Source organism: Acomys minous (assembly GCF_964271855.1).
Source record: "Acomys minous genome assembly, chromosome: 2".
Lineage (NCBI taxonomy): Eukaryota > Metazoa > Chordata > Mammalia > Rodentia > Muridae > Acomys > Acomys minous.
This window is the reverse complement of record NC_140484.1, coordinates 86,182,721-86,207,519: the sequence shown is the minus strand read 5'-3', so window position 1 is coordinate 86,207,519 and position 24,799 is coordinate 86,182,721. Positions and strand designations below refer to the sequence as shown.

The following is a 24,799-nucleotide window of genomic DNA, read 5'->3' as shown; positions in this document are numbered from 1 at the left end:
CGGCTCCCTTGCTTGTGTTTGCCAAGCCCAGCGAAGTTCTCCCTCGTAGCTCTCCATCTCTGCCTCTCTCTCTGGGCTCACAAGGACTCTGTATCCAAACTCTCCAAGACCTGAGGCAGCGAGCCTCCCATTTGGCTCTGAGCTTCGGCACTTCCTTCTCAGCCAGCTCTGCTTTGTCTCCTGTGCTCTGACCACCAACCCTTGGTAGTGAGACACCACCCCCTCTGCCCTCTCCCTTAGTGTGGCTGATGCTCTAGGCAGGCACCCTGAAAATGTCCCAGGGCTCCTCCATGCCATGGGAAACTATTTACTTTAAGCTAGAAAGCCAGCTTGGTCGCCATCCCGCCTTGACCAATAACCCTAAACAAGCCAAAAGACAAAAAAAAAAAAAAGGGTGGGGGGACTGCTTAGTCCCTTCCCAGGCTACAAGGACTGTCTAGCTGTCGAGCTGCTGGTTCTGCACGGAGACCTGGCTGGAGAGAGAACGTGGTAGGTTTACTAGGCGAGCCTAAGGACTTTTTTTTTTTGAGACAGGGTCTCTCTGTGTTAGCCTTGGCTGTCCTAGAGTCGCTTTGTAGACCAGGCTGGCCTCAAACTCACATCAATCCACCTGCCTCTGCCTCCCAAGTGCTAGGATTAAAGGCGTGTGCCACCACGCCTGGCTGAGCCTAAGGACTTTTGAGCCCTAGCCTGTGCATCAAAAGCTTGGTGTGTGGCACTGTGAGGGTACACAGAAACAGGAAGGATCACTGGGGCTTGCTAGCTACCAGCCCTGTCCCAGGTTCAGTGAGAGACCTTGTCACAGGGGAATAAGGTGAAGAGTGAGAGAGCAGGTCACACTCAATGTCCTCCCTCTGTGCACTTGCACAGGCACACATATACCACACACACTAACACACATGCATGCATGTGCACATGTATACGTGTGTGCGCATGTGCACACACACATACACACACACACACACACACAAGATGGACAGCAACTAAAGATATCCAGTATTAGCCCATGGCTTCTATACACATGTGCATATGCATCCACATAAACTTGTACATGTAACATACACACATATGAGAGGACAGAAGGAAGGAATGAATGAATGAACAAATGAAGGAACGGAGGGAGGGAAAGACAACCTTTAAAGTCACCTCAGCTCCTGGGCCACTGGCCAGAGCAGCTTGGTCCCTCTGACCTTGCTACTTGCATCTGTGCTGAGACCCTGTGGTCCTGGTCCCCCAGGGGCTGGCACTCTGTTAGCCTTCAGGATGGGCAGCAGTGGGTCCAGAGGCCGGTGCCTGGGCGTGAATAAAGCTTGCTGTGGCTCCTGATGCACTCAGTTAGCTAGTGTGCTTTTCCTGCAGCTTAGCAGGCAGCTCAGGGAAACAGGCTCTGCCTCCGAACTTTCCTTCCTCCTTGGCCTTCGGTTCCCTTCCACCTTGAAGCTGCGCGGCCCCACTGCTCCCTATATTCTCACCCCAGCCTCCCCGGCCTCCTTCCTACGCGGCTCTTCCCTCTGCCATGGAATGGCCTGTTTGCTCAGGGCATGGTTTGGGTTAGAGTGCGGGCCTCCTCCTCCTGCTCACTCCTCGCAGTGGGCTGTGCTGTTCCCTCCCATCCTTTCTTCTGGAACAGAGCTGGGAGCTAAGAGCCTGAGTCTGAGGAGCCATGTGAAAAGAAAGAGGTGAGAGGTCTGTCACTCCAACAACTCCAAACTGTTATCACTCTAACATGTAGTTAATTCATATAAACACTGATAAAGTGCCCTACCTTTTTTTTTTTTTTTTTTTTTTTTTTTTTTTTTTTTTTTTTGGTTTTTCCAGACAGGGTCTCTTTGTAGCCTTGGCTGTCCTGGACTCACTTTGTAGACCAGGCTGGCCTCGAACTCACAGCGATCCACCCGCCTCTGCCTCCCGAGTGCTGGGATTAAAGGCGTGCGCCACCACGCCTGGCGCAAGTGCTCTACCTTAGGGGAGGTCCCCGTGCACTTCAGTTTGGACTTGCCAATTTTCTTTTTCCTTTCTTTCTTTCTTCCTTTTCTTCTTCTTATCTTCCTCCTCCTCCTTCTTTTTCTTCACCATATTCATCATCATCATCATGGCTTTTTAAAAAAGATGTATTTATTTATTTTATGTATATGAATACATGTATTCATTTATGTATTTATGTATATGTATATACTATCTTCATGCACACCAGAAGAGGGCATCAGATCTCATTATAGATGGTTGTGAGGCACCATGTGGTTGCTGGGAATTGAACTCAAGACCTCTAGAAGAACGGACTGTGCTGTTAACCTCTGAGCCATCTCTCCAGCGCATCATCATGGCTTTTTGACACAGGAATTCACTGTGTAGACATGGCTGGTCTGGAATTAACTTTGTAGACTAGGCTTGTTAATGCCCGGCTGGTGCTCTGAAGAGGTCCAGGGCAGGGTCTCTGGTACTGGGTCCAGATGCCCTTCCAGTTCCCTTTATCTCTTGGGTGGCCAGAGCTGATGGCTCAGGCAACTGATCAGGATTGAAAGCAAAAGAGAAAAGGGAAGCCAGGGTTTCTTCTCTAGGGACTGGCTGGACTGCAGCTGAGGAGGAGAACTTAAACTGACCACAAGTTTCCTATGGCCGAGGCTGTAAAAGCGGCTTCTGGCTAGAGATTGCACAGGGGTTGTAAAAGGAGGCTCTTTGATCTGTAGATAGGCCTCCTTATGGAGATTTCCAGTAAGCCAATGTGAACTTAGGCTTACTAGCTGTAGAAGGCTGATGGCCTTGAGTCGGCTAACTTATTTGTGAATCTATAGGGAAACAAGAAATAAGAGCCTGGCGTGGTGGCGCACGCCTTTAATTCCAGCACTCGGGAGGCAGAGGCAGGCGTGTTGCTGTGAGTTCGAAGCCAGCCTGGTCTACAAAGTGAGTCCAGGATAGCCAAGGCTAACACAGAGAAACCCTGTCTCGAAAAACCAACCAACCAAACAGACAAAACAAAACAAAAAAAGTAAGAAAGAAGAGATAGAAAATAAACCAGCCACACACAAACATTCAAGAGAAAAGGTGGATGAAATCAGACATCTTAACTTCAACTGAAGTTAAGCTTCCCAATTTCAGCACCATTTATTGTAGATGACTGTACTTATGCTTCTGAGAAAAGGGTATTACCTCATAGTTGAAAAAAGGCAATTAATCACAAATACAGATAAATTCTAAAATACAACAGATTATATCTTTTAAATCTAAAAATTTCTTATCTAAGTATCCATTACATAAGTTCACAGTGAGTTCAGAGTGACAAGGCCTAAAAGTTACTAGAATCTACACCTTATCAATTAGGACTGACTTAACTATACATTATCCAGATAACTCTTAGTTCATAGTGAATTCAGGACATTAATTTTTATCTGTCTTTCATTCTAAGAAACAGAGTAAAGTTAGACATCTCTAGGCAGACCCGTTCTACCTTGGGTTCATGCGAAGTTTAAACCAACTTGCATATATTTATGGTGAAATGCCAGGAATGGTGCTGCCATCTGAAGCCACAAATCTGCTACAAGGCTACCCCTAGTGAGGCATATGGAGGTCCACAAAGGTATTTATTGCAGCCATAAACTAACTTTAACTCAAATCAGGAATTCCATAGTCAGGGATTAATTCATCTGAATGACAAATAGTACATCTTCAACAAGTTTGCTCGATCAGAGCTGGTCAATACCCAGAAAGTAACAGTTCACACCAATGCCATATGTTTTTACTTTTTGGTTTTCCAAGACAGGGTTTCTCTGTGTAATCTTGGCTGTGCTGGACTCGCTTTGTAGACCAGGCTGGCCTTAAACTTACAGTGATTCACCTGCCTCTGCCTCCTTGGGTGCTGGGATTAAAGGCGTGCGCCACCATGCTGGGCTCTAATGTCAGATTTTAGAGAGATGCAACAAAGCACAATTGACAGAGCAGTCAGAAGTTGAAAGCAATTCTGGGGTACATCACGATACAGACCTTGCAAATACCAGATCACCTCCAGAGATCTCTCATGCCTACTGGACTTCCCCAAATCAATGGCTCCTGACAGCATGTCAGAAGCTGGAAGCAGTTTGGGAGTGCATCATGGTACAAGACCTTGCAAATACCAGATCACCTCCTAGAGAGCCCACACGCCTAGTGAACTCCCTTAACAGGGTGGCTCTTGACACAAGCTAGTCTTGAACTCACGGGGACCCAATTGACTCTACCTCCTGAGTGCTGGGATTAAAGGTGTACACCACCGCGCCTGGCCAAACTTGTCAAATTTCAAGTGTGTACCAGCCTCACCTAGCTAACAGCCATCACATCTAACTCTCCTTCCATTATGTTTGTTTTGTTGTTGTTGTTGTTGTTTGTTTTCTGACACAGGGTTTCTCTGTGTAGCCTTGCCTCCTCATATATTTTTTTTAAGAATCATTAAATTTTTTTTTTGACTTTGCCAAGAATTTTTTGTTTGTTTGTTTGTTTTTCGAGACAGAGTTTCTCTGTGTAGCCTTGGCCGTCCTGGACTCACTTTGTAGACCAGGCTGGCCTCGAACTCACAGTGATCCGCCTGCCTCTGCCTCCCGAGTGCTGGGATTAAAGGCGTGCACCACCATCGCCCGGCTTTTGCCAAGAATTTTACTGTTTAGCTTCCATGAAAGCCCAGCACAGTGGAAAGCACTTGCCTAGCATTAAGCTCTGAGTTCAACTCCCAGAACCACAGAATAAAGAAACATGCCACATAGACTTAAACAAAAAAAAAAGAAGAAGCCTCTCCTTATTCTTTGTCTTTTTTTCCTCTTCCTTCATCTCTCTCTCCTTCCTCCTCCTCCCTTCCCTCCCCCTCTTCCTTCTCCCATTCTTTTACTCGCCCCTCCCCTTCCTTTTCTCCCCCCCCCTTCCCCTTCCCGCTCCCCTGACTGTCTTCTCCTTCATCCCCCCCATCTCCTGCCCTAGTTTCCTGACACGAAGGTGTCACTTAGCTTCTCTGGTCCACTTCCTAAGAACTCCATCCGAGCCCAGGCTTCTCGGCTCACCTGACTGGGTATCTTTGTTGATTTAGTTCACCCTCTGGACCATCTCACCAGCTGAAAGGTGACTCTCAGCTCAGAAGCCTAAGAAACCTCAAAAGTGTCGGGCATGCATGTGTTGAGGGGATTGGAGCTCGGCCAGCACTGTCCAGTAGGAGTGTAGCCTTACACACCCAACAGGGACCTGGGAGATAACAATATGTTTTACCGAACCCAGCAAGTCCAAAATGTGACTTGGACACATCAATACAAACATGGTTTGTTTATTGTTATCTCATCATCATCATCATCATCATCATCATCATCTTTATTATTATCACTACTGTGTGTTTTGGACAGGGTCTCTTGTGTATTCCAGGCTGGCTTTGAACTCATATCCTTCTGCCTGCCCTCCCAGGACCTGAGATAACAGGCTTTGAAACAAGGCCCAGGACTTGAGACCTTCTGCCTAAGTCCTCCCACATTTGGTCTCTGAAATACAATGCGTTTTTCAGTTATCAGTGCACCTGGGCTCAGAGCTGCCCCAGCCGTAGTAGCTGGCAGGTATGACACCAGCACATAGTTAGCCAGGGCCATCTCACCCACCCTGAACTCTACCTAGTGGTCCTCGTGAACAGACAAAATCAAAGGGCTCTGTACCCCCTACAGCCTTGAATGTACTTCCCTCTCCAACCTCCCAGTTAGCTGACTCATCTCTCCAGTGTCCCCCTCATCTGGGGAAGGCCCAGTGGTTCCCTTCTCTTGGACAGAGCAACCCTGCTCTCCCCCACAACCTCATTGGTGCCAACTGCCTTCTGTACGTGCGGTGGCGTAGACAGCACAGAATTCTCTTGGCCTGGCTCAGGGCTCAGGGGTCAAAAGTGAGCAATATCCGGGCACAGTGTCACCAGCCTGTGACTCGGCACTCAGGGTCCTGAGGAAGAAGAGAAGAGAGCAGTAACGAACATCTAGTGACAGATAGAACTTTCCAGTCAGCTGAACATCTACATCCTGGGCCCACACCCAGACTATGTACAAAAAAACTTTGGTCTCCCCAGAAAGCTTCTGAGCTTCTGGTCACCACAGACCATCACAGTGACCTACTAGACACTGGTGACAGTTCATTGGCTACTTGCTGGATATGTCCCTAAGCCAGTGTCACATGACCATACCCCAGTGCCCCCTTGGCAGGGTGGGTGACATTTGGCTGTTCTCAGCTTGCCAGCTCATGCATGGCTGTGGACAATGTCAGGTGGTGCTTTTGAGGACACAGCCAGACGACAGGGGAAAGCACACAGTACACCCCATGCCGACGCTAATGGACACTCCTGTGGGGCTAGCAGGACAGTTTCCCTCATCCTGCCACAGTGGCCTCGTTCCTGTTGTCCTCACAGAGTGTTTGCTGTGCATCAGATTCTGTTGTTTGCCCCATCCAAAGTCTAACGTAGGCCATGCTAGCCTGAACTTGCTACATAGTTGAGGCGAACCCTAATGGGATCCTTCCAGCCGGTGTGCGGCAGGCCTGGCCTCCATGGCTTCTGGTTTTGTTCTGACTCATGTGTGCTGGTGAGTTCACAGGGCTGCAGGTTTCTCGTGTTGGCCATCTGGAGGCTGGGAGACCGCTGGCTCTCTGGTGACTGGAGGGGACAACCTGTCCAAGCGTCTCAGCTGCTCATCCCCCGTGTGCTCCTCAGGTCTTCTTCCGCTAGCATGTGCCTCGCAATCTCCCCCATGTTGTAAGCGTGCCAGCCATTTGGGGCCAGGCCTGGTCTGTGTTCTCAGCTGACCTCATCACCTCCGTGAGGCCCTTTCTTTCTTCCTTTGTTTTCTTTTCTTTTCTCTCTCTCTTTTTTTTTTTCTTTGCTTTTTCAAGACAGGGTTTCACTGTGTAGCCTTGGCTGTCCTGGACTCACTTGTAGACCAGGCTGGCCTGGAACTCACAGTGATCCACCTGCCTCTGCCTCCCGAGTGCTGGGATTAAAGGCATGCGCCACCACGCCCGGCTGCCATGAAACCCTTTCTACAGTCATATCCTTGGGTCCTAAAGGCTCAGACTCTGGACTATGAATCTTGGGAGGTGACTCATGACATCCCATAGCCGTGACAGGTCACTAAAGTACAGTGAGAGTCCTCCTGTGTCAGGATGGGCGGAGCCGGGAGGTGTGGCTGGGGCTTGGGCCTCCCCACAGCATTCCTCTCAGAGCCACCTTCGCCCCGCCCCTCCATGGACTCATGAAGGGCACCTGTGCTCCTTACTGTCCTCTCCTGCCTTGGCCAGGTTGTTTTGTCCTAAGTATCTGTTTCTATATTTTTTTATTTTTCAGTTCTACTTTTATTAGAGTTGTCTATCTGGTTTGGAAGACAAAATAAAAGAATTTTTGTATATTTTTAACAGTTTCATACAGGGTCTCCTCAGGTAGCCTGGAGTTGTCCTCTGACTTAACGTATAGCTGAGGTTGGATTTGAACTCTTGCTTCACTTGCTTTCTCCTCCGTAGTGCTGGGATTACAGGCCCGTGTCCCTAGGCCAGCACAAGACTTTCCTTTCCTAAGGGAAAACATCTGCCTACCATCCATTTCTCCCCTGGAAGAAAAGCAACACTCAGCTCATTTGCTGTATCATTTTACTATTTGTGTCCTTATCTCTAAATACCATGTTTGTAAAGATAATCTTGATTTTTAATTTCACCATTTTACATCCACTTCTCACAATGGAATACTTATTCTCATATTTAAATCAACCCAGCTCCTCACAGAGTGATTCTAACTGAATCCCGAGTGGGGTTTTTTTTTTAGGACTATGCAAATATATCCCAGCTGCTGTGAAGCAGGATGACTTCCTCCCTACGGCTCTTTGTTTTTCCTGAAGTTAATAATTGTCTTCTTTTTTTCCCTTGTTATTTAACAGCATTCTCTGGCTTAACTAATTCAAACCTCAATTCTCTGCTAACAGTCTGAATGCTCATTTATGTTTAGATTGGTTGCATCTTGTAGAAGTTTCTGTCTTGGCTTCTGTCTGGCCTGCTCTTGTCTGGTACACAGGTAGGGTGTTAAGATCACTCCTTCCAGTTGGATTCAAGAGTTTCACACACTCTTGGTTTTGGGGACTTGCTTCCATGTTCCTTTTGAGTTTATAGAGGAAGGGCACCAAGAGGTAGGGTTGCCTTTGGAGATAATGTGAACATGAAAGGCCAACTCTGTCTTTATACTTGATGGACAGTCCGGCTGGGTATAGAATTCTAGCATAGTGGCCAATTCCTTCAGATTTTAGAGGTAAGGCTCCACTGGGCTTGTTTGTTTTTTCTTTTTTCTCGCCATCTTTATTCTTCCCATCATGTCCCTGAGAAGAACCCAAGGTCACACAGACTCCTAAGCCTTTGTCTGTGGTCTCTTCCTTTTCCTTGTCCTCAATGCACTGACATTTATCAGCAATATGCCTGAATCTGTTCTCATCACTGAGTCATTGTTCACGCGTGTCTCCATGCTATTTGTTTTCAGAAACTTTCTTAAATTTTCTTGAATTAATTCCCTCTCCTTAATTCCTATGTTTGGTCTTTTTCCTGAAATGTATTTTTACATTCTTTTATTATTTGAGAGAGAGGGGGGTTCTGGAATGGGCTTGTTTCTTCTGCCAATTAAAGAATTAGAGGGAGAAAGAACTATTATTAGAAATCATGAGGCATCTCTAAGGAGCCGGCATATGACACCAGGTAACTTGGAATCCCCTAATTAATGCAGTGATTAAAAACCAAACTCAAACAGAAATCCAGGGGCAATTTAATAGAAATTAAAAGGAAAACCCTGGCACAGGTCAGCTGTACATCTCAAAGCTGCCCTGAGCAGAGGAGAGAACAGAGCTGAGAAGGCTGGGGAGAAGCCATACAGCTCCAGATAAGCATGTTTGGAGGAAGCCAAGCCTTAGAAAAAGGGGGTAGGAGGAGCTAAGTGTGGTGGTGCACACCTTTATTCCCAGATCCCAGGACACACAGGCAGGAGGAGGATCTCTGTGAGTTCAAGGCCAGCCTGGTACAGACTGAGTTCCAGGGCAGCCAGTGCTACACAAAGAGACACTGTATCAAAATAAAAAAAATTAAAAAAAAAAAGAAGGAAAGAAGGAAGGGAGGGAGAAAAAGAGGAAGGAACAGGAGAGGAAGCAAAAGAATAAGAAAGCTCAAAATACTAGGGAAAGCATACTTGGGCTCTGACTGGCATCTGAAAGAAAAACAAACAAAAAACAAAACAACAAAAATGAGAGAAGCAAGCAGACTCAGCTCAACCTCATGGAGACTCACAGGGACTGCACTAGGGGAGAATTCTGGGTGGGAAAGGTACTGTTTTAAGGTGAACCTGCCTTTTTTTTTTTTTTTTAAGATTTATTTATTATGTATGCAATGCTCTGCCTGCATGTACACTTGCAGGCCAGAAGAGGGCATCAGATCACATTATAGCTGGTCATGAGCCACCATGTGGTTGCTGGGAATTGAACTCAGGACCTCTGAAGGAACAGTCAGTGCTCTTAACCTCTGAGCCATCTCTCCAGCCTGAACCTGCCTTTCTAATGGTGGTCGCTTAGATCCTTGACTTCCTCAAGTGAATTAACTTTTGGCGGGGGTGGGGGTGGGGTGGGGGGAACACACACAGGGACAGAGCCTCTCTCTATAGCCTCGGATGACCTGGAACTATGTAGACAAAAATGTTCTCAAACTCCAAGATCCCGCCTGCCCCTCCCTCCCATGTGCACAGATTAAAGCCCTGCACCACCACGCGCAGCCTAAGTTAACAACTGAGTGTGGCCACAAGGGCATCTCCACCTCTAGATTAGAGGCTGGGTTTTGCTATAGCGTATGATGAAGAGGTGTGTGCACACGGGCTGGCGAGCAGGCTGGCGAGCTTGCACGGCAAGCATTTTATCCCCAGGGCCATCTGTGGTTCCTCTTTCTGCAATTTATATTCACTTGACATAGATTCCCTATCCAAGTCACTTCTCCTCACACACGCCTTTTCTCTCCCGGGCCCCAAGCCCAGGACAGGACCTAAGCACGCGATACATCATGGCCACTTGCTCCTATCTTTCTGCATTTTCTCTCTTAGGAGACTTCGTTTTTTCTTCTGCCCCTTATTAGACTTATTTCTATTGACATCTTCTGCTGACTTACGTGCTGGAGACATTGGAGGTGGAGCCAGGTTCTCACGCACCTCAGGTTGGCTTCTTACCAACGGCCTGACCAAGTGTCCTTTTATTTTTCCAAGATTTTATTTCTTTGGTCTCAGACTTGTTTTTGTTGGTAGTGGGGGTTTTGTTGTTGTCTGTTTGTGTCTAGGTGGGGTCTCACTGTTGTAGACCCTGAGAGGCCTGGAGCTGTCTATGTAGAGCCGGCTGGCCTTGAACTTTCAGTGATCTTTCTGCCTAAGCTGTCCTGATGCTGGGGTTGCAGGTCTTCCGGTCTTGGGAGTTCTTGTGTTTCACACATTCCATAGCATGGCGCTTTATAGCATCCCACTCACGTATAAGGTGGCAATAACTTTGTTGGGTTGTTTTGATTTTGTTTTTCGAGACAGGGCTTCTCTGTGTAGCCTTGGCTGTGCTGGACTCACTTTGTAGACCAGGGCAGCCTCGAACTCACAGCGATCCCCTTGCCTCTGCCTCCCCAGTGCTGGGATTAAAGGCGTGCGCCACCCCCACCACCAAGGTTGTGCTATCTTATCTTTTCTTCCCCTGATAATAGTGACAGTTGTATTTCGCTGCTTTGCTTCCCTTTCCCCGTGCACTCTATTGTTTTTACTGATGTCCAATAGTTATTATTCACGTTCGGGAATGGAGGGGCAGTGAAGTGGTAAAGCCTGCGAGTGCATGAGCAGGGCCGGTGACCATGAGCTCCATCCTGGGCTGAGCAGGACTTGTACAGGCTTGATAAACCGCTAATGTTATGCAACAGAAAAGGCATTAATGTGTGTCTCCCTCCCTCCCTCCCTCCCTCCTCCATCACATATTTGTTGAGCAGGTCTTTTCGCACTAGGCCGTGGGCTGAGGCCTGCCTCGGCAGTGAGCAGATCCAAGTCCTATCTCGGGTGTCCAGAGCAGCGCTCTTCAGCCGCTCCAATTGAGGAGTGTGTTCCTGCAAAGGATTAGGCTCACACAGCCCAGCAAGACAGATCCCTTAAAATGTGCCCAGTGTAACCCAAGAGGCAGAGTTTTTTTTAAAAAAAGAACTATTTATTATTATGTATACAGTGTTCTGCTTACATGTACACCTGGAAAGGGCACCAGATCTCACTATAGATGGCTGTGAGCCACCATGTGGTTGCTGGGAATTGAACTCAGGGCCTTTGGAAAAATAGTCAGCGCTCTTAACTTAAGCTCTGAGCCATCTCTCCAGCCCCAGGAAGGTTTGGTTTTTTTTTTTTTTTTACATTTCAAGATGTACATACAAATAGCCTCACATGACTGTTAGTCACCACAGTGGCCAAGGAGAGACTCTGTCATTTGTTTATTGTTGCAACAGGGCCTCACTCTGTAGCCCTGGCTAGCCTGGAACTCACAGAGCTCAGCCTGCCTCTGCTGCCCAAGGGCTGGGATTAAAGATGTGCGTCACCACCACCAGGCACCGACAGATACGGACGCATTTTCTCAGTTGTGGTTCTCAGATAACTAGCTTGTGTCAAGTTGACAAAACCAAACGAGCTTCAGCTCCAGCAGAAGGACACAGATTCCAAGCTGGGTAACATTTTGTGGTGTGCCTCAGGGGACTGGTGCTCCCCTGTGGAAAGGCCACGTTTGGGAGACCTGTAGAGAGGCCTCCAGTGCTGAACAAGGGTATAGAAACTTCTTTTGAACAAACACTAGAAGGAACAGGGAGGTTGAGTTGGGGAAGATTGCCACAGAGGGAACAGCTAGTACAGAGGTGTGAAGGCCAGCGTGGCTGGAACGGAGGGACAGGTGGGCAAGGGGTCCGGAGGTGTCCCCAGCACAAGACCTCTAGGCTACAGCCCACCAGTAACTATGGATACAGGGCAAGAGGGGGCGGAGGAGAGACAGGTGCTGGAGCCGAGGAGAGACAGGTGCTGGAGCTGAGGAGAGGCAGGTGCTGGAGCCGAGGAGACAGACAGGTGCTGGAGCCGAGGAGAGACAGGTGCTGGAGCTGAGGAGAGGCAGGTGCTGGAGCCGAGGAGACAGACAGGTGCTGGAGCTGAGGAGAGACAGGTGCTGGAGCTGAGGAGACAGACAGGTGCTGGAGCCGAGGAGAGACAGGTGCTGGAGCTGAGGAGACAGACAGGTGCTGGAGCTGAGGAGACAGACAGGTGCTGGAGCCGAGGAGACAGACAGGTGCTGGAGCTGAGGAGAGACAGGTGCTGGAGCTGAGGAGACAGACAGGTGCTGGAGCTGAGGAGAGGCAGGTGCTGGAGCCGAGGAGACAGACAGGTGCTGGAGCTGAGGAGAGACAGGTGCTGGAGCCGAGGAGAGACAGGTGCTGGAGCTGAGGAGACAGACAGGTGCTGGAGCCGAGGAGAGACAGGTGCTGGAGCTGAGGAGACAGACAGGTGCTGGAGCCGAGGAGAGACAGGTGCTGGAGCTGAGGAGACAGACAGGTGCTGGAGCCGAGGAGAGACAGGTGCTGGAGCTGAGGAGACAGACAGGTGCTGGTGAGAATGCTAAGCTCCTTCTATCTAGGGAGCAGGAACAAACGCCAGAAAGCAAGGTTGAAGGCGGGGAGCTCTTATTTTTCAATATACACTCAAGCACAGGCAGTAAGAAACAGCTAGGGTTTTCTGCTTGTTTATTCTTGTTTAGACAGGACGGTCGTGTGACAAGACTGCCACACAGTCTTACCTGGTGAGACATGACACACACATCTAGGCTCCACAGATGTGCAGCCAGCAACAAACCAAAGTACAGATATAACCAAAGTCCAACTTAGCGAACCAATGGGCTTCACTCACAGGATTATGACTGAGACCTTACTTACATGAGCACTCAAGGACAGCTGCATCCAAGGCCCATCCCAGCAAGGGCGACAGCTCACAAAAGCTAGAAACCTGAGGCTGGGCATGGTGGTGCACACCTTTAATCCCAGCACTCAGGAGGCAGAGGCAGGCGGGTCTCTGTGAGTTCAAGGCCAGCCTGGTCTACAAGTGAGTCCAGGACAGCCAGGGCTACACAGAGAAACTCTATCTCGAAAAGAGGGGGGGGGGGCACACTGCACAGCCCGCAGGCTGCTCAGCTGGTTGGAGACTGTCCTTCCCAGGAGCCTCCTTTGTTCTAAACCTCTCCTGGTGGCTCCGCTGGTTTTTTATTTTTCCAAGACAATTGGTCTGGTCTCAGTCTTCTTTGCAGCTTTTATTGCTGACAGGAAGGGGCCTAAGGAGCTAGTCAGTCTCAGGCACTTTCTGAAGCTAATTTGAGTTCTTTGCCTTCCAGTTTAAGGAGTTTCCCTGCCAGACAGAGTGTTTCAATCTTTGAGAAATTCTTTTTTTAATTTAATTTAATTTTTTATAGATTTATTTGTTTATTTATTCATACAGTGATCTGCCTGCACACCAGAAGAAGGCATTAGATTACATTATAGATGGTTGTGAACCACATGTGGTTGCTGGGAATTGAACTCAGGACCTCTGGAAGAGCAGCCAGTGCTCTTAACCTCTGAGCCATCTCTCCAGCTCCGAGAAATTCTTTACACAGCACCACAGCCCCGATGCTCCCACCGCCCCCACCCCCTTCTCTTTACTTTCTTTCTGCCCCATCTTCCACCATGATCCTTGAACCTTTGAGGGGGGGAATTAGGCCACTGTGCCACAGTCACAGTCACTTGATCTCAAGAGCAGCACCAATGGTTATGACTTGAGGCTGACAACAACAACCATCCAGGGTTGTGTAGTTTGACAGGCACATCGCATCCATTTCATAAAACCACAGACGTTGATGGTCCATTGGGGCTGCGTCCTCCCCAGCCACAGGTTTTGTCCTGGCCTACAGTACCAGATGTGAACTCCCTCTTTGGTTGGTTGGTTGGTTGGTTGGTTGGTTTTGGTTTTTCATGACAGGGTTTCTCTGTGTAGCCCTGGCTGTCCTGGACTCACTTTGTAGACCAGGCTGGCCTCGAACTCACAGAGATCTGCCTGCCTCTGCTTCCCTGAGTGGGGTCAGCACGCCCAACTGTGAGCTCCCTCTTATAAAGCAGATCTTAAATCTAATCAGAAGGCATCGGTGTTACCTGACAGCTGAGCCACTATTGCACAAACAGGCACATCCTGCCTGGCATAATGGTGTTTTAGTACTCAGGGTCCATAGCTGAGAAGGAATCTTTTTTTTTTTAAAGATTTATTTACTTATTATGTATAAAACGTTCTGCCTGCATGTGTGCCTGCCTGCCAGAAGAGGGCACCAGATCTCATTATAGACGGTTGTGAGCCACTATGTGGTTGCTGGGAATTGAACTCAGGACCTCTGTAAGAGCAGTCAGTACTCTTAACCTCTGAGCCATATCTCTAGCCCCCTGGCAGGAATCTTTTTTGTTTTTTTAAGATTTATTTATTTATTATTATGTGTACAGTTCTCTGCTTGCATGTACTCCTGCAAGCCAGGAGAGGGCACCATGTCACATTACAGATGGTTGTGAGCCGCCATGTGGTTGCTGGGAATTGAACTCAGGACCTTTGGAAGAGCAGGCGGCACTCTTAACCTCTGAGCCATCTCTCCAGCCCCCTGGCAGGAATCTTAATGACAGTTCTCCAGCAGCAGCCTCCATGGTCCATCCTGGCAATGTGGACACCAGACAGCAGGGTGGGAGTTTCCAACTCAGACCTAGCTTAATTCTCCATGCTCTGCTGTCCCAGCTTGCACACGTGGCGTCTTTAACAGCAGGGGCTTCTCTGTCTGGTTTTGGCATACAACCAACACTGGTAGCCTTCATGCTCTGTGGGGCCTCGGGGGCTTCTGGGCCAACACCTTACAGTAGGTAGCCCTCCTAGCACTAGGGTTTTTATTCAGTAACCTCATGGCCTATGGGAGTGCCCTTTCTCACCCATGTAGGAGTGGATTTAAACTCATTAGCTATTGTTTTAACAACCTTTTTTCTTTTTAATTAGCCCAGCCTTAGTAGGATTGTAAGTTAGGTGGAAGAATTCCAAGCCTGATAAACACTCAGAGTAAAGCCGTGTGTGTGTGTGTGTGTGTGTGTGTGTGTGTGTGTGTGTGTGTGTATGTATCTATGTATGTGTGTGTATGTGTGTCTGTGTATGTGTGTATGTATGTTTACCTACCTTTTCTAGAGGATGGGCAGGACAAAGAACACCCTGAACTACCATCCTACAACAAACAGTGGGTTACAAAATAGACCTTGGTGACACCCTCTGAAAGTCTGTGTTCATCTGTCCTCAGAAGTGCCAGGTGACAGTTCACAGCTAGGAAGACACTAATGTCAAACCTAAGCAGACTGACACAGCGTGGACCAGTTCCATCAGTTTGGACCAACTGCCTCCGCCACAGATCACCAGACAGGAAGTGATAGCTTACTTAGCCGGGGCAATGCTCAACCATTCTCTCCAAACCGGTCTGCTTACACACCCTGCGGCGTCCCACAAGCCTCCCTGCATTTCTCCACACCTGATAAACTCGGTGGGCCTGACTTAATCGGCTCAGACCAACTCAGGGCCAAAGGTCAATGTGGTTTATCCTGCTGCACCCGCTGCCTTCTCTGGGTCAGAGTGCCCCTGTGTTGAACCCCCATTCATCGTATCTGGCTGGGGGGGACCCTGGCTGGGAAAACCATCTCCACCCCTAGTACACTGTTTTGCTGGAGGGGAAATGTACCCTCATTAGCCTGGGGTTGTAATTACCCAACCCTGGGACAGGCTTGATCATTGTCATGTGTATTGCATTGTCTTCTGGCTCCTCAGGCTCTTAAAGCACCCAGCTTGCTTTTCTATCAACTTTCTTCCTTTGAAACGCCAGCTAGATACAATCTTGCCACATTTGTCTTCAAGTAACCCAGAAAGAGCTCTTTGCTCTGCTTTACCATTTTCTGTCTCCTCTAGATTGCTCTCTTACTTTAGGGACACTCATCCAGGCCTCTGAGATCTGCCAAAACCTGTCCTGCTTTTTAAAGATCCTTCCCCAACCCAACCCCCCAAAAAGCTCAGCCAAATTGCTAAGGCTCCACACCAGCCTCTGCGTTTCAGCTAGATCGACCTTTTCTTTTCATTTTTTATAATTACTTTATTTTTAATACATTGGTGTTTTGCCTGTGTATATGTCTGTGTAAGGGTGTCATATCTTGAAGTTACAGACAGTTGAGAGCTGTCATGTTGGTGCTGGGAATTGGACCCAGGTCTTCTGGAAGAGCAGTCAGTGCTCTTAACCACTGAGCCATTTCTCCAGCCTGAACCACCTTTTCTTTAACTCCTCTGTGAACATAGTTGTATCTGGTCCAGTGAACTGGGGTTCAAGCACAGCTTTACTTTTCCTCAATGGCACCTTTCTCTTTGCTATGCTCCTCCAGCCCCTAATATTTATGGGGACTTCAGACAGTGATAACCAAGTGTCCCCAGTGGCTTTTATATGCTAGTCCCTCGGGGAGCGGCTTTCCATCATACCGTCTCAGGTCATGCAGCCTTTGCCTTAAGGAGGGATGGGTAGTTGCAGGACTCAGTTCTTCTGCCTCCACAGCAAGCCAGATTGAACCAATGAGTCATCCTGAGTTTCACTCACAAGAGTATAGGTGAGGGGTGACTTACGGGAGCAGAAATGACTCAGACAGCTGCATCACCAAAGCCCACGCCAGCATGATTGACAGCTTACAAAAGCTAGGACCCTGGAGCACACTGCACAACCTGTGGGCAGATCAACAGGTTAGAGAGTGTCCTTTCCGTGTGCCTCAGTTGTTCTAACCTTACTCTTCTGGTTTCTGCTTCTTCTGGGCAGTTGGTCTGCTCTCGAGTCTTCTTTGCAGCTTGGCTTGGCTAAGAGGGAACCTGCAGCTATTGGTTACTCTGACAGGGAGGGGCCTGCTGAATCTAGTCAGTTTCAGGGACTTCCTGAAGCGATTTTGGGTTGTTTGCCTTCTGCTTACAGAGCTTCCTTTGACCTGAGAGAAAACTGTGACAAAGAGGTGTCCTCACACAGCTTAGGCTCCAGTCAAGCTCACACCAGCCGTCCTGCCTCATCTTTCTGTCATCCTGACAGAAGTGAGGCACCTGGATAAAGCAGGAATTTGTGGTGGGTTTTTGTTGGTTTGTTTTTTGCAGTGCTGCGGATTGGCTCTGCACATTGCCGGGTGCGTCAGTTACTGTCCTGTTGCTGTGAGGAGATAGCATGACCAAGGCGATTCTTATAAAAGAAAGCATTTCATTGGGGGCTGGCTTACAATTTTAGGAAGTTAGTCTCTGATCATCGTGACAGGAAGCACACAGGCAGTAGCTGAGCGCTTGCATCCTAATCCACAGGCGCAGGCAGAGAGAGGGCGGGGGGAGAGGATAGAGAAGAGAAGGGAGGGCTGGAGAGATGGCTCAGTGGTTAAGAGCACTGGCTGTTCTTCCAAAGGTCCTGAGTTCAATTCCCAGCAACCACATGGTGACTCATAACCATCTATAATGTGATTTAATATGTACTGTATACATAATAAATAAACCTTTAAAAAAAAGAAGAAGAAGAAGAAAGGGGAGAGGAGAGAGAGAGGAGGGGGGAGGATTGGCCTGAGCTTTTGAAACCTCAAAGGCAACCTGACCTGACGCAGGACACACAGAGCTCACAGGAGACTCTTATGCAGGCCCCCAACCTACTGAGCCCAAGGTTGGATTTAAACAGGGATTTAGCTGAGGGGCTGAGGGAAAGGAGGAGGAGGAGAGAGGCACTAGGTCAAAGGACTGAGCAAATAACTAAAATGAGTGCTGCAGGGCCTGGAGAGTTGGCTTGTAGCTTGTGGCTTCTTGCACAAGGCCCGGGTTCTCTCCCCAACACTCATGTGGTGGTTCACAGCCATCTGTAGTGCCATCTTCTGGCCTCTACAGGCACTGCATGCATGTGTTAGACATGCAGGCAAAACACTTGTACATACAATAATAAAAAGTATTTAAAAAATTAATGAAAGTGAGTGCTGGACTAGACATGCAGCACAGCGGTGGAGCTCTTGCTTAGCTCCAGGCTCCTGTTTCCATCATGAACAAAAAAACTGAGAAGTAAATGTTGTTGGACTCCACCTTCTCAGACTGTCCACTATTTCCATCTTGGAGGCTTTGCCTTGGAGCTCTCTCTGAAGTACTCATGTTCCCCCCTCACATCCTCCACAAGGACGCTCTCCATGTAATGTCTCTCCCAGGCTCCTCCATGTCTCCTCTCAGCCCAAGTCCGGAAACCCCAAATTATTTCTCCTTAAATGTGGAGAGCAATTCACCTTTGCCTTCAAGGGCATTGTCCTAAAGAAAGAAAAACCCAGCGCGAAGCTGCGGTTTCCCTACAAGGCCCAGGTGCTTACAGGAGGGGCCAGTGGCTTCTGCCTCTATACGCCTGCTCGGCAGCTGGGATCCTCTGCCAGTTAAGGAGATGCTAAGACCCCTATCTAGAGTGGGGCCCCCAGTGACCGCCCCCAAGAAGAAAGGTAATTCTTGGGGCTTCCTACACACCGAGTCCTTCTTTGCTTTGCCTGCATTGCCTTAATTCCAGGAATCTGTTTGATCCATCTCCCCAGTAGAGGTGAATACACAAACAGATTCAGTTCTTTCCTTTATTTACACACACACACACACACACACACACACACACACGCACACGCAAACACACGCACACAGACACACACACAGAGCATTTATGCATGAGATTCTCTGAAGCCTAATACAGGAATATTTCTATCAATAGGTTTGCTAAGGCCTGTGGTTCAGCAGCTGGCAGAGGCCCTGAGTGAATACACACACACACACACACACACACACACACTCACACAATTCAAGGTTAAGCATTTCTTCCTGGAGGACCCTCCCTCTCTCTGTGACCAACCTTTAGTCATCTATTTACCTATCTTCCCACAGATCTGTTCTACCCAGTAGTAGTTTAGTTTTTTTTTAAAAAATTTTTTAATCCTATCTCTTCCTTGCACTGGCCACATTTCAAGTGCTCAAAAGCTGCATGTGGACAGTGGCCACCATGTCCGTGTTCAAAGCCCATCTTCTCATGGCAGACTGTTCTTTTGGACAGTGCTAGGCAAGGTGAGGCTCCATCCTCTTCCTCTTACAAGTTATCTGGAGTCTGCAAGAAATGTGACCAAAATTTCACCCCAGTATCTATGCCATTTAAAGAATAAACATTGATGGCAGGCCTGAGGGTCATGACCTGTCACCTCTGATACTTCCAAGGCTGAAACAGGAGGATATGAAGTTTAAGGCCAGCCTCAGCAACTTCGCAAAGCCCGTCTCCAAATAAAGTAACATTGGCTTCTGTGCTGATGGCTCAATCAGTACAGTTCTTGCCTTGGAAACACAAGGACCCGGGTTTAATCCTCACAACCATGTGAAATGCCTGGAGTTGTGACCCAGGTGCCAGGGCATGCAAGACAGGCAGGTCTCTGAGGCTTCCCAGGCAGCCAGTGCAGCTTACTCAGTGAGCTGTAGGCCAATAAAATGTTGTCTTGACTGGCATGGAGGCGCACACCTCTCATACTAGCACTCAGGAGGCAGAAGCCGGCGGATCTCTTTGTTTCAGGCTAGCCTGGTCTACAGAGTGAGTTCCACACCCACTAGAAGTGTGTGGACAGCTAGACCTTGTCTCAAACAACAACAAAAAAGGCGTCATGCCTCAAAAGATGTGACTGTGGCCCTGAGGATGACAGCCCAGGTTGTCCTTCAGTCCCCACGCACATGCACTTATGTCCCGACAAACACCTGAACATGCTTCACGCACTGAAAACAAGAGTGACGTGGGGCCACGTGAGTGCTCAGCAGGTAAAAGCACTTGCTGTCAAGGCTGAAGCCCTGAGGTCAACCTCTGGAACCCATAGGGTAGAAGGGAAGAGCCAACTCCTCCAAGGTGTCGCCCAGCCCAGCCTCCATGTGCATGCTCTGTTCTCCCCCACATAGAAATAAATATCAAAATAAATTCAAAACAGAGGGTTGGTGAGATAGCTCACCAGATAGAGGGACTTGCTACCATGCCTGATGGCCTAAGGTCAGACTTCAGAGCCCACAGGGTGGAAGGACAGAACTGACCCTGCCAGCCGCACTCTGACCACTAATGCGCCATGGTATGCATGCGCCCAGACACACAACAAACAGTGTGTGGACGGTGGGGGAGTAAGGGCTGGGGCGGTGGCTCAGAGGCTAAGAGCACTTACTTATCTAGACCAGGGGTTGTCAACCTTCCTCGCACTGTGACCCTTTAACACAGCTTCTCGTGTTGTGGGGGCCCCCAACCTAAAATTACTTCATTGCTACCTCATAACTGTAACTTTGTTACAGTTACAGTAATGTAAACGTCTGATAATATATGACCTCCTGTGAAAGGGTTGTTTGATCCCAATGGGGTCACGACCCACAGCTTGAGAACCTCTGTTGTCGAGGCTTCAGCTACGTACGGTTACTAGCACCCACGTGGTGACCCACGAGAATGCCTAATTCCAGTTCTAGAAGATCTGATACCCTTCTCTGGCCTCTGTGGGCACTGGGCACACGTGGTACACATATGTACATGCAGGCAAAACACTCATACGGATGAACCTAATACAGTCATTTAAATGTGGCTCAGGAGATTGCTTACCCATCATATATAATAAGCCCTGTATGCCATTCCTGGTATCACAAAAATAAGCAAATTAAACGTGGGTTGGAGAGATGTCTCAACAGTTCAAAGTGTGTACCGCTCTTCCTGGGGACCTGGGTTCAGTTCCTAACGCCTTCTTCTGTAATATTTCCTTCATATATACAATATCTTCCTCGGAAAGATATGATGGGACAAAGAGCCTGTTCCCTTGACAGTTTCAATGCCTGCCATTTCTCTAGCACTGCTTTCCCACCATGCACTACGGCCTCAGCAAAAGCTTGGGCAGGGTGGTATTAGAATTATGGCCGCATTACCAGTGTTGAAAAGAGGCACAAGGAGGTACCTGCTCAGAAGCTCCTGGGCAGTTGCAGGTTAGACGTGAAAGGAGTTCTTTCTTGGAGTGCTATGAAGTCATCTAAATGGGACTCACTGTGTCTTTCATGCCCCTGTCCTCAGGAAACTGGACGCCTTCATCTATGATGCAGCAGTGCTCAACTACATGGCCCGCAAGGATGAGGGCTGCAAGTTGGTTACCATCGGCTCCGGCAAGGTCTTCGCCACCACTGGTTATGGCATCGCCCTGCACAAGGGCTCCCGCTGGAAGCGGCCCATCGACCTGGCGCTGCTGCAGTTCCTGGGGGACGGTGCGGCTACGCTGGGCAGGAAATCCTAGCCTGGAGAGGGGAGGGCTGGCCCTCAGTCCTGGGGAGGAGGGTCTTGGAGATACAAAGGGGCTGAGGGCCTGGACTCCGCATCAGAGGAGACTGTGCTCGTAATAAGTGCCTCTGACCCATCCCCAGATGAAATCGAGATGCTGGAGCGGCTGTGGCTTTCCGGGATCTGCCACAATGACAAAATCGAGGTGATGAGCAGCAAGCTGGATATCGACAACATGGCAGGTGTCTTCTACATGCTGCTCGTGGCCATGGGCCTCTCCTTGCTGGTCTTCGCGTGGGAGCATCTGGTGTACTGGCGCCTGCGGCATTGCCTGGGGCCCACCCACCGCATGGATTTCCTGCTGGCCTTCTCCAGGGTAGGAAAGGGAGCCTGGAGGCAAGGGAGGCATCCGCAAAGAAGGGGAATGGGAAAGTGAAAAAGAGGGGTCAGATTTAGAAATGGGAGGCGCAGGAAGGGCCCACTGCAGAGAGAAGAGGTATAGGGTGCAGAAGACCCACTGACCCCTCCCCACCCCTCACAGGGCATGTACAGTTGCTGCAGCGCCGAGGCTGCTCCACCACCCGCCAAGCCACCGCCACCGCCGCAGCCGCTGCCCAGCCCCGCATACCCCGCCGCTCGCCCGCCCCCTGGCCCTGCACCCTTCGTGCCCCGAGAGCGTGCAGCAGCCGACCGCTGGCGCCGGGCCAAGGGCACAGGGCCGCCGGGGGGCGCAGCACTAGCCGACGGCTTCCACCGATACTACGGCCCCATCGAGCCTCAGGGGCTGGGCCTCGGCGAGGCGCGCGCAGCACCAAGAGGCGCAGCTGGACGCCCACTGTCCCCATCCACCACACAGCCCCCGCAGAAGCCACCACCCTCCTACTTCGCCATCGTGCGCGAGCAGGAGCCGGTCGAGCCCCCCGCCGGCGCCTTCCCTGGTTTCCCATCCCCGCCCGCGCCGCCCGCTGCCGCGGCAGCCGCCGTCGGGCCGCCACTGTGCCGCCTGGCTTTCGAGGACGAGAGCCCCCCTGCGCCCACGCGCTGGCCGCGTTCTGACCCCGAAAGCCAGCCACTATTGGGTGGGGGTGCGGGCGGCCCGAGCGCGGGAGCCCCGGCCGCACCTCCGCCGCGCCGCACCGCGCCACCGCCGTGCGCCTACCTGGACCTCGAGCCGTCGCCTTCGGACTCCGAGGACTCGGAGAGCCTGGGCGGAGCGTCGCTCGGTGGCCTGGAGCCCTGGTGGTTCGCCGACTTCCCCTACCCATATGCCGACCGCCTCGGGCCGCCGCCTGGTCGCTACTGGTCGGTCGACAAGCTCGGGGGCTGGCGCGCCGGCAGCTGGGACTACCTGCCCCCGCGAGGCGCCCCGGCGTGGCACTGCCGCCACTGCGCCAGCCTGGAGCTGCTACCGCCACCGCGCCACCTCAGCTGCTCGCACGACGGCCTAGACGGTGGTTGGTGGGCGCCTCCGCCTCCACCCTGGGCCGCTGGGCCACCGCCCCGGCGCCGGGCGCGCTGTGGTTGTCCACGACCGCACCCGCACCGCCCACGGGCCTCGCATCGTGCGCCCGCCGCCGCGCCGCACCACCACCGACACAGGCGCGCGGCCGGCGGCTGGGACATCCCGCCACCCGCGCCCACTTCGCGATCGCTCGAGGACCTGAGCTCCTGCCCGCGGGCGGCCCCCACGCGCAGGCTCACCGGGCCCTCACGCCATGCGCGCCGCTGTCCCCATGCTGCGCACTGGGGACCACAGATGCCCACCGCACCGCACCGGAGACACCGGGGCGGGGACCTGGGCACGCGCAGGGGATCTGCGCACTTCTCCAGCCTGGAGTCCGAGGTATGACGTGGCTCCAGGGGGGCCCTCGCCTCCCCCTCGGTCAGCGCAGGCCACGGCCCGAGGGGGCGCGCTAAGTGGACAGGAGCCGCATGGGTTGGGAAAGATGGAAATGGACCTGGCCCGACCCCGCCTGGAGCAGCGTCCTGCGCCCCCGCCCCCTCGCCTTGGGGAAACCTTGAGCCAGAGGGGACTTGGTCGCCCAAATCTCACCTATCCTGAGACCAAGGGGGCGGGGTTCTTGGAACCCACCGACTCTTTTTTTTTAAACCCGAAAAGGGCTTTTTAACGTCACCTGATTTGGCGGGAGGTGTGGGTGGGGGTCACGCCGCGCCCCACCCCTACGCTCGGGGCCAAGGCCCTCACATCACTGTGCAGCTCCCTGGCCCCAGACACACCTCCCGGGGAGCCTGTTTTTAACCTTTCATTCATCAGGACTCAAAACTGTGAGACGCGTACGCCAAACTGTGACTCCAGACCTTGGCCCCGCCACACAGAAACCCCGACCCCAGACTGTGACTTCCAACACCTAAAATGATCATCTGACCCCAGACTGTGCCCCGACCAGACTGTGACCCTTCATGTCCGACCTCGATGACCCCTCCTTTTAGATCCTAGTGGACTCTGACCTATGACCTCTCCTCTACGAAAGCCCTCCGTTCACCTGCCTTCTCCACTTACCTACCACCCCAGATGCCACATCTTACCTGTGTCCCGTCAGTGATGATCCAGCACACACTCCACCCCCCACGCCTCCTTTCCCAGATCTCAGCAGGGCCTGAGGCTGGGCTGAGAGGAGGGTTTGGGAGCCCACACTTGCCCCTTCCTTCCCTCTCCCACTCCTACACTTCAGTGTTTGGAATAAAACCATGTTTTTACGCCTCCTCAGTCCAAGCCTGAGCTCTGTGTCTGTCTCTTAGGTCCCTTCAACGTCTCTGGAGAAAGTGGAAATGGAGAAGTAAGGCAGTGAGATAACAGAAAACGGGCTGAGGGCGCAGCAGTGGCAGAATGCTCTCCTAGCATTCATAACACCCTGAGTTCCATCCCTAGTCCTAGGAAATAGACAAAGGACCCGAGGAGAGAGGGGTGGAGAGGTGGCCAGGTGGAGACACCTCCAAGAGTAGTGGGAAAGATAAGGAATGCAAAAATTAGGACCAAATCTAGAATGGTTTGATCGGTTATCTTATGCAAATGAAGAAAGTGGCCAACTCACATCTTGAATACCCTTAATCTCACCGGGGAGAATCTATTTCCGACATTTCATTACTCCAATTAACCAAAACTCGAGTGCACATGGGTAGATAAAGAGAGCTGACGCAGTTGTAGCAGCAGTCTCAAGAGAGACTTTCTGATTAAGTGCCTGCTGACCAGAGCCACCATGGGAATGCCTAGTTGGGAAATGGACTGCCCCTGGAGAATGCATTCAATCCACTAACTTACATATAATGTCCAGCCTGTCTAAGGCATTTTGAAATAATTTAAAGCCATCATAACGAGAAGAGGAGAAGAAATCGGCCTCATGGGTCCTTGGGAAACAGAAGCCCAGTCTCCTGGCCAGTAAGTGCTCGTT

At 50.6% G+C, this 24,799-nt stretch overlaps 1 protein-coding gene across 1 annotated transcript in view; it reads left to right on the top strand.

Moving 5' to 3' along the window:
* The window catches only part of GRIN2D (glutamate ionotropic receptor NMDA type subunit 2D), a 46,429-nt gene extending 21,630 nt beyond the window's left edge, over positions 1-24,799 (top strand). The window contains exons 11-13 of the mRNA XM_084774147.1: positions 21,189-21,376; positions 21,533-21,765; positions 21,931-24,799. Of these exons, the coding sequence (XP_084630273.1) occupies positions 21,189-21,376; positions 21,533-21,765; positions 21,931-23,238 (1,729 nt within the window). The 3' untranslated portion in view covers positions 23,239-24,799. The remainder of the gene's footprint in view (positions 1-21,188; positions 21,377-21,532; positions 21,766-21,930) is intronic.